Source organism: Moschus berezovskii, chromosome 21 (assembly GCF_049115385.1).
Source record: "Moschus berezovskii isolate FMDL1 chromosome 21, NW_MosBer_1.0, whole genome shotgun sequence".
NCBI classification, from domain to species: domain Eukaryota; kingdom Metazoa; phylum Chordata; class Mammalia; order Artiodactyla; family Moschidae; genus Moschus; species Moschus berezovskii.
In genome coordinates, this window is record NC_142480.1 from 38,114,099 (window position 1) to 38,133,140 (window position 19,042).

At 36.9% G+C, this 19,042-nt stretch overlaps 1 protein-coding gene across 4 annotated transcripts in view; it reads left to right on the forward strand.

The window, feature by feature from the left end:
- The window catches only part of SCAPER (S-phase cyclin A associated protein in the ER), a 420,138-nt gene that overhangs the window by 87,413 nt on the left and 313,683 nt on the right, over window positions 1-19,042 (forward strand). For all 4 annotated transcript variants that reach the window (XM_055418057.2, XM_055418061.2, XM_055418059.2 and 1 more), the window contains exons 7-8: window positions 2,448-2,564; window positions 6,804-6,964. In XM_055418057.2, coding sequence (XP_055274032.1) covers window positions 2,448-2,564; window positions 6,804-6,964 — 278 coding nt within the window. The remainder of the gene's footprint in view (window positions 1-2,447; window positions 2,565-6,803; window positions 6,965-19,042) is intronic.

A 19,042-nucleotide genomic window follows, 5' to 3' on the forward strand; every position in this document is an offset into this window, starting at 1 on the left:
CTTTCAGTTTTCACTTTCACACATTGGAGAAGGCAATGGCAACCCACTCCAGTGTTCTTGCCTGGAGAATCCCAGGGACGGGGGAGCCTGGTGGGCTGCCATCTATGGGGTCACACTGAGTCGGACACGACTGAAGTGACTTAGCAGCAGCAGCAGCAGACATGATAAAAACTTTAGTGTTTATTTGGGGCTATAAAGGTTTTTAGATAAGGAAATTACATATCAGACTTTTTTTTTTTTTTTTTGAAGATCTTTCTGACTGTAGTGTGGGAAGGTTGAGATTCAGCAGTATAGTTTATAGATTAGATGCTGGCTACTCAGGCTCAAGGAAAGGCAGTAGGGAGAGCCAAGAGATATTCCAGAGATGGATAATCCAACTGTATTTAGTATTGTTTTGGTTATGTGCACAGGCAAAAGAACAATTTACTATTTAGTTTAGACTTATAAGTGAAGCCTGAGCTTTTGTGAAGTGGGTCAGTTCACATGAAGCTACAGTGATGCCCTTTTACCCAGAGAAAACAGGCCTAGGCTGCTTCTTTTCCTTGGATGTAACCTCGGTTCAGTCTCAGTGAGTGGAACCGTCCTGTTGAGAAGGCATCTTTTATTCCGTCCTAGTCTGTCAACCCCAGGGGGAAACCAGGAGAGTGAAGGAATCCCAAGGAACAAGTCCAGGAAGTCTTGGTTCCCGGGAAACCAAATTCAAGGAAACTAGTTGTCTTTGCAATAAGCAGTTTCACCCTTACCGCTTGATATAGGTGATTAGATTGGGTGGGAGTGGGGGATACATTCTTTAGTGGGGTTGAACCAGATCATCATGCTGATTTGGAATTGGTGACTCTATTGCCCTTGAAAAGATAAGCAGAGGAAATCAGGTTCAAAGAAAACAGAATAGATGTACTGAGAGAGCAGAAATGAGGGAAATCATCTGGTCTTTCAGAAGTGTTGCTTTAAAGCCTGCCTCTTCCAGACCTAATCCTCATGAGCCACCTTGAGGATTTCCTTATCCTTGTAAGTTTATATCCTTGCAATAAATCTTTATTTTCTTTTTTATTTAGCTTAATGAAGTTTCTGTTCCTTGTGTCCAAAAAGGGTCTGCAATGTAACTGTCAGTGTATTACAGAAGCTAACTAGTTTTTTTTCCTTGCTTGTAAACTCCAGGATAGCAGTGGCTATGTTGAAGATTGTATTGAGAAAGATTCTGAGGCCAACTCCAAGCCTAACAGCTATGCCTATCCACGCATCATGGTTCAAAAATATACCTGAGGCAACACTTAAAAAAAATACATTTTACTTATTTGACCGCATCGGGACTTAGTTGCAGCATGCAGGAGCTTTCATTGTGGCACATAGACTCTCTAGTTGCAAGGTGTGGGCCCAAAGCCTGTAAACTTCAGTAGTTGTAACATACGAGCTCTCCAGTTGTACAGGGGCTTAGTTGCTCCAAGGCATGTGAGATCTTAATTCCCTGATAAGGAATAGAACCCATGTCCCTGGCATTGTAAGTCAGATTCTTAACAACTGGACCACCAGAGAAATCCCTGAGGCAACTTTTTTTACCTTAAGAACTTCCCAGCATTTCTCCTCTTTGCCTCCTGAGGCAGTTCACAGATATAAAAAGCAACCTTTAATTTCCTGTAAGTGGCATTATCTTTCATTCATCATCTCATGCATCAAAATTTATTTCCCATATGATTTGGCAATAAATTATCAAAAGCGTTGGATTTTATTTGGATAATTATCTATATGAATTTTCTTGTTTTCTAGTAATTAGTATCATTTTTTAATGAGAGAAAATCACAGTCACTAGATTGAATAGAGAGTAAGAGGCTAGGCAATCTGGAGAGTTATGGAGGCCTGGAGGATATAGGATAGAGGGCATAGGATAGAGAAGATATTGCTTGGGGAAATTTTTTTCAAGTTGAAATTATGCATCCTATCAACTGATTGGTGTCGGGCCAGTGAAGAAGGAGGAATAGTTAGCTTTTCTAGCAAAGAACAGTGAAATGTTTATGACGTTGCTCTTGTGGGTGAGGTAGAGGATGAATGTGTATTCTTCAGTTTAACCCTCAGCATTGTCTTTCTGTCTTGATCTCGGCTCTACACTCTTAGCTCTCCAACAACACTGGATACAAGTAGCCAAAATTAGTACCATTGCCTTTTTAATGTGGTTTTAGCTGGGTGTATGGAAGCTTTTAAAATATAAGTAGTTTATGTTGGGTCTTTGTAACCTGCTGTAGTGATGGAAAATCCTGGACCATGCATCATCCGGAATTATTTGCTGGTAATATGGTAAATAACTTTCTGATAGACAGTGTACCAAGGAAAACTTGTGATCTGCTTATGTTTTCATGCACTCAACAACAAACAGAAAAGATTAGATTACCCTACCACCACCACCACTGCCGCCTCTTTTCTCTTTTAATCTTCTGTGTGTCTTGAATTGGCAGACCAACTTCATTGGCATGGGAAGTAAAGAAGATGTCCCCAGGACGTCATGTGATTCCAAGTCCCTCAACAGATAGAATAAATGTAACATCAAATGCTCGAAGAAGCTTAAATTTTGGGTGAGATGAACTCAAAAAAGGCTACTAAGGCTTACATTATAGTAAATAAATTTTTTTGTGGATAATATACTTGTATACTAAAACTTGCATTTCACTATAAATATATCCTTGTATATGTTTTTGTTTATGTTTGAATAAAAAGTTAAAATCCAGGAGAGTAAAGTTTTAACTTTTAGGAAGTATTTTACGGTCAAACATAAGATCCCAAAGTTAAAACTCAGAAACATATTTCATGCTAAATGATTAGTAGCATGAATTGTCAATTTCACAAGAGATGACCTAAATATATCATAAACTGTGTTGTGTGTCATATGGACAGTAATATATCTTTATACATCATAATCTTATCAACAGTTTTATAATTACTATTTTATGAAGTTTTCTTTTATATCACATAAGAGAAGAAAAGAGTTATAAGAAGAAATAAGTTTGTGTTGCCGTTTGTGTTTACCTGCGTAGTTCTTTACTTGTGGTGGTTCTCTTGATCTCGTCATGTGGATTCAGCTTACTGTCTAGTGGCCTGTCATTCAACTGGAGCTGTCTTTAATATATCCCATTAGGCAGGTCTGCTGGTAGCAGTTTTTCTCAGGTTTTGTCTATCTGAGAATATCTTAATTTGTCTTTCAGTTTTTTGAAGGACAGCTTTGCTGTGCATAGAATTCTTGACTGAGAGTTTTTCTGTTTTAGCACTTTGACTAAGCCCTCTCTCTGCCTTCGCTTCCATGGCTTCTGATGAGATACAAGGTGTTATTCTTTCATGAGATACCTCCGTTCTCTCTTGGTGCTCTCAAGATTCTTTGTCTTTGGTTTTCAATACTTTGATTATGATGTATTTAGGTGTGGAGTTTGTAGAGCTTTTTTAGATTTGTAGATAAATGTTTTTCATCAAACTTGGTCAGTTTTTGTCCATTATTTCTAAAGATATCCTTTCTGTCCCTTTTTCTCTCACCTCTCCTCTGGAAATCCCACTCATACTGGGATTGTGTTACTCATCATGGTGTTCAAAGATTGTGTTACTCATCATGGTGTTCCACAGTCTTTGAGACTCTGTTCATTTTTCTTTCTGTTTTTTGGATTAGATAGTCTCAATTTACCTCTTTTTAAATTTGCTAATTCTTTATTTTGCAAGCTTAATTCTGCTGTTGAGCCCCTCTGGTGAATTTTTCATTTTGGTTATTGTACTTTTCAACTCCAGAACACCTGTGTAATTCTTTTACAGTATTTATATGTTTATTTATTTTACTGTGACAGGTCTTAGTTGCAGCATGTGGGATCTTCAGTCTTCATTGTGGCATGTGGGATCTTGAGTTGTGGCGTTTGGAGTCTGTTTCCTTGACCAGGGATCGAACCTGAGCCCTGTGAACTGGGAGCACAGAATCTTAGCCACTAGACCACTAGGAAAGTCTCTGTGATTATTTTTCATATATGATTTAATTTTTATTGATATCCTGTATTTGGTGAAACATTTTTCTCATACTTTATTTTTAGCCATGGTTGTGTTTTGTTCTTAAATATTCTTTGAACATATTTATAATAGCTCATTTAAAGTCTTTGTCTAGTAAGTCCAGTGTTCAAGCTTCCTTCAGGACTTGTTTTGGTTGCTTTTCTTATGTGTGTCTGTGAGTAGGCTATATTTTCCTGTTTCTTTTTTTGTTAGAAATTGGATATTTTAAATAGTATAGTGTGATAGCTCTGGAGATCAGATTGCTACACTTTCCAGAATTTGTTGTCACTGTTTAGTGGTGGTGGTTTTGCTACTATTTGTTTGTTTAGTGACTTTCTTGAACTAGTCTTCTGAAGTCTATGTTCTTTGTTATTATAGTCACTGGTCTCTACTTAGTTATTTTGCTGCTGCTGCTGCTGCTAAGTCACTTCAGTCGTGTCCGACTTAGTTATCTTAGTTGTCAGCTAATGATTTGGCAGAGATTTCCTTAAATGCCTTGAACCAATAAATCTCCTAGCTCTTTTCTAGTTTTATATGTGATCAGCATGTCTTCAGTGCTCTGGAGTTTACAATTCTAACTTTGCTCTCAATTACTGTTTCCTCAGAGCCTCAAAGGAGGTCAGAGGTGAGAGATTAGAGCTGTTTCAGACCTTTCCTGAGTTTGCACACAACCCAGTGCATGTGTGTGGTCTTCTTGATTTCCAGGAATGTATTAGAGCTTTTCAAAGCCCCCCAAGGACTTCTCATTCTCCATCTTTGCCCTTTAAGTTAGCCCCTGTTTGCCCAAAATGCTGTTGATACCTCTGACAGCTATGATGTTGTTTGTGGAAGTATCACTGTTGTTTTCCTTAAATTTCCATAGCAAAATTCGCTTTTAAAGATATATATCTGTTTGGACTCTAGTTCTTTAGAGTGAGTCTTAACATTTGTAGTGTGAGGGTCAGTAAGTAGTTTGCTTGGTCAGTTATCTTTGTTCTGTTAAAACTTACCCTTTCTTCATGGCTTCTCATTGCTCCTGTCTCCATGTCCATGGTCAGTTTCATCTCCTGTTACTGCTGGGCCTTGCCTATATGTATATTATTATTAGATTTTCAGGGTGTTAAAGTTTTTAATGTTTATTTTTCGTTCTTACACTATGACCTTCTTTAAGGCAAGATGTTTGTCATAGTTTCTGTATCCCAAGCACCAAGCATTGTACTCAGCCCTTAGTAAGAGCTAATGAAGTGTTATTCAGTAGAATCAATTTTTGCTTTAAATGAGATTATTAGATAGTATTGCCCTAGGTGAAGGTTGATGAACTTTGGAGCCTTATAACAATTGAACTTTAGTGGAGTTGGGGAAAGATATATAAGCAAATGATTGTATATTCAAGCACCATTTTAAGGGAAATTCCCCTATAATGCATTCCATTGGTCTGTGGTGCAGAGTCTTATATGGTGCATGGTTTATTTTAACAGTGAAAATCTTTAATGCATGCATAATAAAGTTCTCATATTGATCTTCATGTGTTTTATCATTGAATTAATTGACACTCTTTATTATCATCATAAAATGATAATAAAGCATGCAGAAAAACTGTGGTTTATAGGCTGACTGTATATATACTCACATCTCTTCTTACTGGTTGAGTTAAATGCTTTAGGCTCTGCAGTTTGAGTTACCAAACTTGTTTATTTAAGTTGTCTGTATTTTAACTCATAACTTAAATATTAAGTAAACCACTAAAATATGAGTGTAAAATGAGTCATTGTTTCTGTGGAAACTAAGATGAGTTTTTGGGAAGCTTTGATAAAGTGAACTCTTAAAGTTTTGCTGTCAAATGAGGAGTGGATAGGACAACTATAAAAGCTTGGAGAGATAATAAGATTGAGGAGAATTGTGTACTTATTTAATAGGTGTCACTAAATTATCACTCCATTTCAAAAAACCCCAAATTGGACATTGTCAGTGAGGCATCATACTTGAGGTTCATGTAAGAAATAATACTCGTGAAAAACCCTGTTTTAATAGTGCCTGTGTTGATATATGCTCAAATTAATGGACATTTATATTATTAATAGTTAAGAGTTTTAAATGAAAATAAAAAGTTAAGGGTATATATGCAGGTATATGTGCATATTTTTTAAGATTCTCCATTTCACTGAGATTTGCTTTTAAACTGAACTGCTGATCGCCGAAGAATTGATGCTTTTGAACTGTGGTGCTGGAGAAGACTCTTGAGAGTCCCTTATACTGCAAGGAGATCCAACCAGTCCATTCTAGAGGAGATCAATCCTGGGTGTTCATTGGAAGGACTGATGCTAAAGCTGAAACTCCAGTACTTTGGCCACATCATGCGACGAGTTGACTCACTGGAAAAGACTCTGATGCTGGGAGGGGTTGGGGGCGGGAGGAGAAGGGGATGACAGAGAATGAGATGGATGGATGGCATCACCAACTCGATGGACATGAGTTTGAGTGAACTCTGGGAGTTGGTGATGGACAGGGAGGCCTGGCGTGCTGTGATTCATGGGGTCGCAAAGAGTTGGACACGACTGAGTGACTGAACTGAACTGAACTGAGTGACAGCTTTTATATTATGTTTGTTTCCATACTATATGTTATGCTGGACTAATGAAGTATTAGTCCAGGATATTTATGAATATGTTTGCCTTAAGTTGCTATGATAGTATGTTATCCTATAAGTGTGGATATACATTCACACATATAATTCATTTAAAATTTAAATATATTAAGTATATATTTTAAAATTTAATGTATATTTGATTTACTAAATTCAGTCATTTTCCCCATAGGGGTTCATCTGGCACAGTGGCTGCTCCGCGTCTGGCTCCCACAGGGGTCAGTTGGGCTGACAAGGTAAAGGCTCATCATACAGGTTCTACAGCTTCTTCAGATGTAGCACCTGCCCAGTCCTGCCCACCAGTGGCAGTGCAGAAGCCTTCCCGCAGAAATGGTAAGTGGTTTTGAATCAACCTTTTTATGCAGTAGACAAGTGGATTTATATGGATTTATTTATTTTATTTGAAATTGGTCATAGTAGCATTATATATTTATCTGGGTGCATCATTTCTGTGATGTTAATTTGCCTTAGTTAAAATCATAAAATAATCTTAAAAACTATATGAAAACTTAGGAAGATCATTCTAGTCTCAAGTTTGAGAATGATGTCTTTTGTCAATTCATTTATTAAGGTCCTTTATAACTCTTTTGACTTAAAGTAGAAAATAAATACAGTAGTTCATCCTCTACTTTAAAATATTCCAGTACTCCATTAATATTTAAATACTATTTAAATGCATTTCATTAATATTTTAAATACTGAAATAGTATCCTGTTTATTTTTACTCATGTATCTGTTTTCCATACCATCAGAATAAATAAGGGTCAAAAATAAATAGAAGGGCCATTATTCTAAAGACCCACCTTTATTTTCTCCGTAGGGGTTTTCTGCATAAATTCAGGGTGGATTTTTAAAAATTTTCAGCTACACTAGGTCTTCATTGCTGTGCGTGGGCTTTGTCTAGTTGTGGCCAGTTGGGGGGGCTACTCTTCATTGTGGTGTGCAGGCTTCTTTTGCGGTGACTTCTCTTGTTGCAGAGCACAGGCGCTAGGGTGCACGGGCTGCAGTAGTTGTGGCCCATGGGTTCAGTGGTTGTGGCCCATGGGCTTAGTTGCTTCACAGCATGTGGACTCTTTCTGGACCAGGGACTGAACCGGTGGCCCCTGCATTGCAAGGTGGATTCGTAACAACTGGACCAGCAGGGAAGCCCCAGGGTAGATTTTTTTTTTTAGACATTTTTGGAGACTTGGATTTTAGAGTGATAGTAAGAAATAATGAATTTGTATTATGAGTTAGAGACAACTTGAGAATACTGCTTTCTTTTCTCTGTGATGCAAGATCTGTTTGGAGCTTTTTGGTTTGTAAATGTTTTGTTGGATATAAAAAAAGTAATGCAACATCTTCATTACTGATATTGGGTTGTTTTTTTCCCATTTTGGTCTCAGTAAGATGTAATGGCTTGTTTCAAATATATGCCTTACTTTTATAGACTATATTTCCCGTGCTTTCTCTATTGAGAAAGTAGAAAATTGAGAGTAGGCATGAGTTCTTTCTTAGGAAAAGGTAGGAAAATGTATGATCATAAAGCTTGGTGTCTGTATCTTGAAAAAGTCTAAGAGAAATGTGTTAAAAAATAAAAACCGCAAGGAATTATATTGGGTTGGCCAAAAAGTTCATTTGGGTTTTTCTGTAAGATGTTACAGATGTATTATAGTTTTGTTTAAAGCAGTATTTATGAGTGTGACCCATTTGGTTGAAGTGAAATGATTGATCTTAATTATGACTAGACTGAAAAATAGTATTGTTAATGTACCAGGGAATTTTGTTTTTGACCCCTTTAGTTTTCCATTTCGGGGTTTTGAAGCACTGTTGTGCGCTGTGAGAAAGTTCCGGGAGTTGGTGATGGACAGGGAAGCCTGGTGGTGCTGCAGTTCCTGGGGTTGCAAAGAGTTGGACATGACTGAGCAACTGAACTGTGCACTGAATTATGGTGTATAACTTAAGTTTAATTTATAACTGCAGTAGCTGTAATAAGTTTTTAATAATATGCTATAAAATTGGTTTTTGTTAAAGATGACAAAGTGAGCACAGTTACCTTACTCTTTCCCCAAACTCAACTGAAATGATATGGAAGGACTTAAAGAAAAAGAGACGGGAGAAGAGGTGATGTGAGCAAAATTTGAAAAGTTGGAAAGTAGAAAGACCAGTGGTGACATTTGAGTAAGCTAGCTGAATCCTCAGCTTTGAGAGTAGGCAAAACTGTCAATGTCAAGCAATCCAATTTGTTCCACATAACTTCCAAAAGATCAAAAATTGGTGTGAGCAGGTATCTTTGGAACTGAGAGTATAGATAGGGATTATAAGTTAAGAAGAATCCTGAATCTTCCTCAATTCTTAATTACTCTGAATAGTAGGATGAGAGTAGATGTATTTCACTCACCCCGCAAAATATTGGAGCTTCATTCTCTTGAGAAGGTACAAAAGATAGTATTTGACCTGAGGGATACCAGTTACATTGAAAGATGGGAGTATTGTATTGAAAAGAAAGACATTAAGTGAAAGACTGTTCATAATGTTAAGACGCTTCAATATTTCTTCCACTTCAAACCTTCTCCTCCTACTGAACTCTTAAGGTTTCCAGATCAAGAGAACCCACACCTGAGTAACTCATCCAGATCTGTATAGATCATGAGATACTGGTCTTTGAGGCTGATTCTGTAATTGGATGAATGTCTGGTAGTCTTGGAAGACTTTGGCAATTTGAAGCTAGGTTGTGAATTGTGGTAGATTGTTGCGAAAATGGGTCTGGACAATTTTCTCTCATCCATGTGCATGCATGCCACTTCCACTGTCAAGTAGTAGAGTCTGTTTTTCTTCCCGTAAGTCTTTGGTTGGTCCTGTGACTTGATATAATCAATAGAATGTATCTGTAGTGACATTTAGTAAATTCCCAGCCTAGCTGGTAAAGAGTCCTTGCAGCGTCAGTTTTCTCCTTGTTAGAAGCCAACTGCCCTGTAAAGAAGCCCAGGATAGGCTGCTGGATAATGAGAGACCATATGAAGAGAAAGTGGCCAGGAGAGCTATCTCAGTCAGTAACTAGTATCAAAATTTTAGGAATGTGGTGAGGCTATTGTGAACTCTCTGATTTCAGTTGAATCACCCTAGCTGACACCATGTGGAGATGAGAAGAGTACCCTCCTATACCTCCCGCACAAAAACTGAGCACTCTTCAGGTTCCTGATTCAAAGACTTTCATGGAAACAAGATGATTAGTATTTTAAGATGTTAAGTTTTAGTCTTCTTATATAAAAATAGTTAGAGACTATCCCCTATTTGAATAATATGGGTTATAGAAAGATAAAGAAAGAAGTCATGAAATAATTAAGGAAACTTTTGTTTAACATGAAGATAATAAGCTTTTAACCATAAGGGCCATCCATTAAATGCCCAGTGTAATGGATAAAAGTAGAATGACATCAAAATTTGTTGGGAAATTTATGAGTAATACAGATGATGAGAGGCTCTAAAAATAGAAAAGAATCAGTTTATATACAAATGACCAAGAATCAGAATTGATTCTGAATCAATCAAAAAAAAATCAACTTTTTCAGAATTACTAGAAGCCACAAGAAAATTGAACAATGTCATCAAAATTCTGGAGGAAGATAATTTCAAAGCTAAAATCCTGTGTCCAGCCACATTATCCATTAGATATGGGAGTAGATTAAAGACATTTTCAAACATGCAAGGTCTTAACATTTTTTTTTAGCTTCATCGACACTGTCACTACTGGAGGGAAGCCAGCACAGATAAGAGGGAAAGGTAATAATTCTGTGGTGGTGATCCTAGGATGTTTGCTGTGTGCATGTCTCGGGAGCAGCCAATCCAGATTTTTTCATGGTCACAGTGCTTTGTGAGAGAGGAATCCAGAAACATAAGTGAAATTCTTAAAGCAGCTAATGTGGCTGCACATGTTAGAATGGCATTGAAACATGTATGTCATATGACATATGTGAAATGAATCACCAGTTCAGGGTTGATGCATGTTACAGGATGCTTGGGGCTGGTGTGCGGGGATGACCCAGAGGGAGAATAAAGGGAGGAGGGAGGTGGGAGGGGGGTTCGGGAAGGGGAACTCATGTACACCCGGGGCGGATTCATGTCAATGTATGGCAAAACCAACCATATATTGTAAAATAAAAAAAAAGATTTAAAATTTTAAGAGAGTTGGTATTGAATTAATTCTAAGTCAGTAGAAAATATTGAGGTTAAATCAGGAAGAGAAAAGAAGCACAATGCAGAGAAGAGCATAAGAGACACACATGTAAATGGAGTCTGTGAAGGGTTGGAGTGAATGGTGCGAAAGCAACATTTGAGGAGGTAATAATCACTGAAGATTTTCCCAAACTGCAAAAGACAGAAAGTCTTATATTCAAGAAATGCTGTAAACCTCCAAGTAGAAAAAATAAAAAATAAATCTCATCTAGATGCAGTATACTAAAAATACTAGAAAATCTTTGCAAATAATCAGAGTTTTAAAAAAAGACTTTTCAAAGGAGCAACAGTAAACTCATAGCAGATAAAACCCTGATGAGAGTGGAATGAGTTCTTTAAGGTGCTGAAGAAAATAAGTGGCAAGATAGAATTCTATATCCAGTAAAAATAATCTTCAAAATGAAGGTGAAATGTAATTCTAGATAAATAAAAAATGAGACAACCAGTCCATTCTTAAGGAGATCAATCCTGGGTGTTCATTGGAAGGACTGATGCTAAAGCTGAAACTCCAATACTTTGGCCACCTCATGCGACGAGTTGACTCACTGGAAAAGAGTCTGATGCTGGGAGGGATTGGGGGCGGGAGGAGACGGGGACGACAGAGAATGAGATGGCTTGATGGCATCACCGACTCGATGGACATGAGTTTGAGTGAACTCCGGGAGTTGGTGATGGACAGGGAGGCCTGGTGTGCTGTGATTCATGGGGTCGCAAAAAGTCGGACACGACTGAGCAACTGAACTGAACTGAACTGAACTGAACACTAAAAGAAATACTGCAGACTTCTTCAGGTGGCATGTAAATGATCCCAGATAGAAACCCAGAAATACATGAAGGAATGAAGAACACCGGAAGGAATAAACACATAGATAACATTAAATGTGTATTGACTGTATGGAACAATGTCTTGTGGAGCTTGACATGTATGTAGAATGAAAATTTATGACAATAATTCAAAAGATAGGAGCAGAAAAATGGAGTTTACATTATCTAGTTTCTAGCATTATCTAGGAAGTTACAAAATAGTTTGTATTAGATATAAGTCAAGGATGTGTTACAAACTCAAGAAAGCAAAAAAGAAGAATAAAAGAATGTTCAACTAATAATCCTTTTGATTAATTCAAAAGAAAACCAGAGAAGAGGAAAAAAGAAACACAAAACAGATAAGACAAAAAATAAATCGTAGTGTATTAGAAGTAAATGCAGTTGTATCAGTCCCTACATTAAATATAAATGGTCTAAATACTAAATTTTAAAAACAAAATTATAAAGCCATATTAAAAATAAACTTGTATTCTACTTATAAGAGATATACCTTCAACATGAAGACATGGAAAAGTCAAAAGTAAGAGACAGGGAAAGATAAAAGATATTCTATACATATCCTATTCAAATCAAAACTAGTATTTTTAGAATAATCAGACAAAATGGAGTAGACAGGAAGCATTTTAAAGAGAGATTGTTTTTTTTTAAGTACTGAAGGGTCATCTCATCAGAAAGATAAATTAATTCTAAATTGCTTTAGACATACACACACATATATATATCTTTAAAACATATAAAGCAAAACCAGGCAGGACTGAAGGAAAAATTGAAAAAAGTCTGTGTTTATACTGGGAGATTTTAACATAACTATCTCAACTTATAGTCCATATAGATAAATATCAGTAAATATAAAAATATCCAAACTTGATTAGTTAACTTTGTGTAATTGATACATCTTACAAATAATGCTTTCTCTTTTCCATTCCAATGCTTCAGTCTTTAAGCTTTTGATATATATTTTAGTTAAGAAGGGAAAACCACTAGACCATTCAGGTATGACCTAAATAAAATCCCTTATGATTATACAGTGGAAGTGAGAAATAGTTTAAAGGGACTAGATCTGATAGAGTGCCTGATGATCTGTGGACGGAGGTTCATGACTTTGTATAAGAGACAGGGAGCAAGACCATACCCATGGAAAAGAAATGCAAAAAAGCAAAATGGCTGTCTTGGTAGGCCTTACAAATAGGTGTGAAAAGAAGAGAAGCGAAAAGCAAAGGAGAAAAGGAAAGATACAAGCATTTGAATGCAGAGTTCCAAAGAATAACAAGGAGAGATAAGAAAGCCTTCCTCAGCGATCAACGCAAAGAAATAGAGAAAAACAACAGATTGGGAAAGACTAGAGATCTCTTCAAGAAAATGAGAGATATCAAGGGAACATTTCATGCAAAGATGGGCTCGATAAAGGACAGAAATGGTGTGGACCTAACAGAAGCAGAAGATATTAAGAAGAGGTGGCAAGAATACACAGAAAAACTGTACAAAAAAGATCTTCACGACCCAGATAATCACGATGGTGTGATCACCTACCTAGAGCCAGACATCCTGGAATGTGAAGTCAAGTGGGCCTTAGAAAGCATCACTACGAACAAAGCTAGTGGAGGTGATGGAATTCCAGTTGAGCTATTTAAAATCCTGAAAGCTGATGCTGTGAAAGTGCTGCACTCAATATGCCAGCAAATTTGGAAAACTCAGCAGTGGCCAAGGACTGGAAAAGGTCAGTTTTCATCCCAATCCCAAAGAAAGGCAATACCAAAGAATGCTCAAACTACTGCACAATTGCACTCATCTCACACGCTAGTAAAGTCATGCTCAAAATTCTCCAAGCCAGGCTTCAGCAATACGTGAACCGTGAACTTCCAGATATTCAAGCAGGTTTTAGAAGAGGCAGAGGCACCAGAGATCAAATTGTCATCTGCTGGATCATGGACAAAGCAAGAGAGTTCCAGAAAAACATCTATTTCTGCTTTATTGACTATGCCAAAGCCTTTGACCATGTGGATCACAATAAACTGTGGAAAATTCTGAAAGAGATAGGAATACCAGACCACCTGACCTGCCCCTTGAGAAACCTGTATTCAGGTCAGGAAGCAACAGTTATAAGTGGAAATGGAACAACAGACTGGTTCCAAATAGGAAAAGGAGTACGTCAAGGCTGTATATTGTCACCCTGCTTATTTCATATATGCAGAGTACATCATGAGAAACACTGGGCTAGAAGAAGCACAAGCTGGAATCAAGATTGCTGGGAGAAATATTAATCACCTCAGATATGCAGATGACACCACCCTTATGGCAGAAAGTGAAGAGGAGCTAAAAAGCCTCTTGATGAAAGTGAAAGAGGAGAGGGAAAAAGTTGGCTTAAAGCTCAACATTCAGAAAACGAAGATCATGGCATCTGGTCTCATCACTTCATGGGAAATAGATGGGGAAACAGTGTCAGACTTTATTTTTTTGGGCTCCAAAATCAATGCAGATGGTGATTGCAGCCATGAAACTAAAAGATGCTTACTCCTTGGAAGGAAAGTTATGACCAACCTATATAGCATTAAAAAACAAAGACATTGCTTTGCCAACAAAGGTCCATCTCGTCAAGGCTCTGGTTTTTCCAGTGGTCATGTATGGATGTGAGAGTTGGACTGTGAAGAAAGCTGAGTGCAGAAGAAATGATGCTTTTGAACTGTGGTGCTGGAGAAGACTCTTGATAGTCCCTTGGACTGCAAGGAGACCCAACCAGTCCATCCTAAAGGAGATCAATCCTGGGTGTTCATTAAAGGACTGATGCTGAAGCTGAAACTCCAATACTTTGGCCACCTCGTGCGAAGAGTTTACACATTGGAAAAGACCCTGATGTTGGGAGGGACTGGGGGCTGGAGGTGAAGGGGACGACAGAGGGTGAGATGGCTGGATGGCATAACCGACTCGATGGACATGGTTTGGGTAGACTCCAGGAATTGGTGGTGGACAGGCGTGCTGTGATTCATGGAGTCGCGAAGAGTCGGACACGACTGAGCGGCTGAACTGATTTTAGTTATTGCACTAATCGTCTGTTCTATATGTCTAATCCATATTTTCTTGAATATATTAATAACAGCTATTTAGAAATTTTGTGTCTGAGAAGTAAAATGTCTGAACTATCCATGGATTTGTTACTTTGAAAAACATTTTTAGGGAGTTTTCAGTTTTTTGTTGTTCATTTATTATTCAGTTATTTTATTAATATGCCACATATTTCATTGAATGTTTAACATTGTGTATTAAAAGTTATGGGGGCTTTTTCTAAAAATGTATTTTTTTATGGCAATGAGAGAACAAACAGAGCACCTTAATCCTGTCAGGGTTTGCCTTGAGGTTTTATTAAAGCTGATATGTTTTAGTTTTTTCTTGTTCCTTTTGGGGTCTTCTTTGAAAACCTGGGGTGTTTGCCAAGACCACTTCATTCCTGAATTTCAGCTTTTGTTTCCTCAGCACCGTACAGTTTCTACAATATCTGCTTAGCTCGTTAGCACCCCAGCTGCTGTTTTCTTCTGGATTTCTTGGAGTCTTGCCTTGTATATTGCAAAGCTTAGCAGTTGTCAGACTTCTTAATGGAAGATTGAATGCAGATTTTTTTTGGCTTACTCTTCTTCAGTTTCCTGCTCTCCATGATTATTTTTCCTTGAGTCCCAGTTGCTTTAGATTCGATGAACTCCAGTATCTGTCTGAGCTAGATAGGACTGGTGGTTTCTGCAAGAAGTCCCTTTGCCTGCACTGTGAATTCCAGCAGTCTTGAGGGAAAATTCTAGGGTGAATGTAGATCTCATATTGTTGCCTCTATTCTCAGGAATTGTAATTCCTCAAATCTTGCCTATTATTGGTTGCTTTCCAGTGCCTTTGAACAAATCATTTATGTATTTTGTCTAGTTCTTGTAGTTGTGTTTGACAGGAGATTAATTTTAATACAAGCTACTTACTTTCTTACGGCTGTAACTGTAAACTGAAATACATATTCAAACACGCATGGAACATTTACCAAAATTGACACATTTACTGAGCCATTCAACGTTTCAACAGCTGTTAGATGATTGAACTCATTCTGTCTGAACACAGTGAAATGAAGTTAGAAATTAATTATAAGAAGATAGCCGTGCAATTCTCAAATTTTTATAACTTTGAATATATTTCTGAAAAGTCCACGAGTCAGGGAAGAAGTCACAATGAAATTAGAAAATGTCAGCTGAAAGAAAATGAACATTTAAAAATCTTTGGGTCTGGTTAAAGCTATGCTTTGAGGAAAATTTCTAGCCTCAATTATACCAACTAGAAAGAAGGAAAACCTATAATCCACATTTTGTCCATCTCAAGAAATTAGAAAAGAACAAGTTAGACCCAAGGAACATGGAAGGGAAAGGTTTATAGGTGAGAACATAGAGAAATTAACAAAGCCAAAATGTAGTTATTCAGATAGACTAATAAAATTAACAGATTTCTAGTAATAGCAAGAAAAAGAGGAGACAAGGCCTAGTATCAGGAATGAAGCAAGGGTGTTGATAGAGAGCCCACAAATATTAAAATTCTGACCAATATTATACACTAAATTTAGAAACTTAGAAGAAATTGATAAATAACTTCAAAAATGTAACAAAAATTGCATAGCAAGAATTAGAAAAACTTGAAGGAACTTATAAGTATAAAAGAGAATGTGGGTTAATAATGAAACATTTTTTCATAAAAATTCCAGGTCATGATGGCTTCACCTGGGAAGTCTTCCAGAGATTTTAGGTAAAGGTAGTTTCAATCTTAAAGAAACTCTTCCTCAGAATAAAAGAGGGATCGTTTTATAACCTTAATATCAAAACCTAAAAAGATATTATAATAAAGCAACTTTTTATCTTGAACATTGAACAAAATATTAGTGAATTAAATATAGTGATAAATAAAAATGACAACAAATAACAGGTTAGGATTATCCCAGTGCTTTTTAAATTATTGGTTGTATTGACTTGAATTTAGTACTACTTTATTAATGATATTTTTTAAAATTCTGGAGTGGAAAAAACGGTGGTGTGAAATATAGTTTTGAGCTTGGGGCACAACTCTAAAATTATTTTAAGTATTTAGAAGTTCTCTGATAGTTTAAATAACGATTTACTGTTTTTAAGAAGTATCCTTGTTTATGGGAATGATTTTTCGAAATAGTTTTTATTGACGTTTTCATTAAAAATGTAATTTGTCCACAACTAATTTCTTAGTGTTTATTAGACCTATGTTATAGTTTCTATTTTGATATACTCTTCTTTTGAATTGCTTCATTTATTTCAGGTTTTTAAAAAAAATTGCTTGATAATGTTTGTATTATCCATCTTATTGGTTAATGGATTAGGTCCAAGTTTTAAGCAGTATTTTTTTCTATAAAGAAGCTTTCAAAAAGGGCTGTCTTTCTTTATAAAGTAATTAATCATAGTGTTCCTAATGGCGAGCCAATTAAATTATCTGGAATCAAAAATCTTTTGTTAAACTTAATTTCATAATTTAGTTGTTTTTTCTTTTTGTATATTTGTTTTTTAAGAGGTTGATTTTATAATTTTTCTTTATATATACATATATATATACTTAAATTATAGAACAGAGATAAATAAATTTTTAAATAGTTAAACATGGAAGAAAATTGAATACAACTGGACGGTATATGATTTAAGTTATTCTTAGTAATTTTGTTGGTTATGTTAATAATGTTATAGTTTTAAAATTCTATCTTTTAAAGACACATACTGAGTTTCCCTGGTGGCTCAGTGGTAAAAATTCTGCCTGCCAATGTAGGAGACACAGGTTTTGATCCCTAATCTGGGAAGATCCCACATGCTGCAGAGCAGCTAAGCCTCTGTGTCCCAACTGTTGAGCCTGTGCTCCAGAGCCCATGAGCCACAATTACTGAACCCATATGCCTCAACTACTGAAGCCACATACGCCCTTCTCTTGTGCTCCATAAGAGAAGCCACTGCAGTGAGAAGCCTGTGCACCACAACTAAAGGGTAGATGCTCACTACAACTAGAGAAGAGCCTGCACAGCACAAAGAGCTAGCAAAGCCAGAAAGAAAAAAATCTGATGTTTTAAAAAGTATATTAAGAAAAAAAGGACATATACTGAATATTTCCGGGAGAAGCGATGTTTCTAGAATTTGCTTTAAAATATTACAAGGCTTCCCTGGTGGCTCTGTGGTTAAAAAAAATCTGCCTTCCAAAGCAAGAGACACAAGTTTGATCCCTGATTTGGGATGGTCCCACATGCTGCGGAGCAGCTAAGCCCATGTGCCACAACAGTGGAGCCTGTGCTCTAGAGCCTGGAAGCCACAGGCAACTACTGAACCCATGGGCAACAGCTACTGAGACTCCGACACCCTAGTGCTCATGCTCCACAGCAAGAGAAGCCACACCAGTGAGAAACCCATGTACCTCATCTAGAGAGTAACCCCTGCTCTCTGCAACTGGGGAAAAGCCTTCGCAGCAACGAAGACTTAGAACTGTCAAAAATAAAATTTAAAAAAATATTTCAGAAAAAACAATAGGGAAGAAGAAATTAAATAAGAGCTGCAGAATGTTGATAATTATTGAAGCTTAGTGATTAGAGTGGGGAGCTCATAATATTATTTTCTGGGTACTGTATTGAAAATCTCCATAATAAAATATATAAATATAATAAATAATAAAAAGTAGTAAAAAGTTTAATAAAACAACAAAAAATTTAAGCATGCCTTCCCCTTGCAGATTTCAAAATGCAGATTTTTCAAATAAAAGACAACAGTTTCCATCTAGTCCTTAAAGTATAGTATAAATGTAAAAAATAAGATAATGAGTTAATATACTAGGCACAAGAATGAGTGTTTTGTAAGTATTTTTTTCCCTTGAAATGAAGTATCTTCCACGTAGTGAATCATGTAATGGCATGGCCTGTTGTTGTTCAGTTGCTCGGTTGTGTCCAACTCTGTGACCCCATGGACTGTAGCACATCAGGCTTCCCTGTCCTTCACGATCTCCCGGAGCTTGCTCAAACTCATGTCCATTGAATAGGTGATGCCATCCAACCATCTCATCCTCTGCCATCCCCATCTCCACCTGCCTTCAGTCTTTCCCAACATCAGGGTCTTTTCTAATGAGTCACCTCTTTCCATCAGGTGGCCAAAGTATTGGAGCTTCAGCTTCAGCATCAGTCCTTCCTGTGAATTGATTGGATTGATTTCCTCTAGGATTGACTAGTTTGATCTCCTTTCAGTCCAAGGGACTCTCAAGAGTCTTCTCCAACACCACAGTTCAAAAAGCATCAATTCCTCGGCATTCAGCTTTCTTTATAATCCAACTCTCACATTCATATGTGACTAAAGGAAAAACCATAGC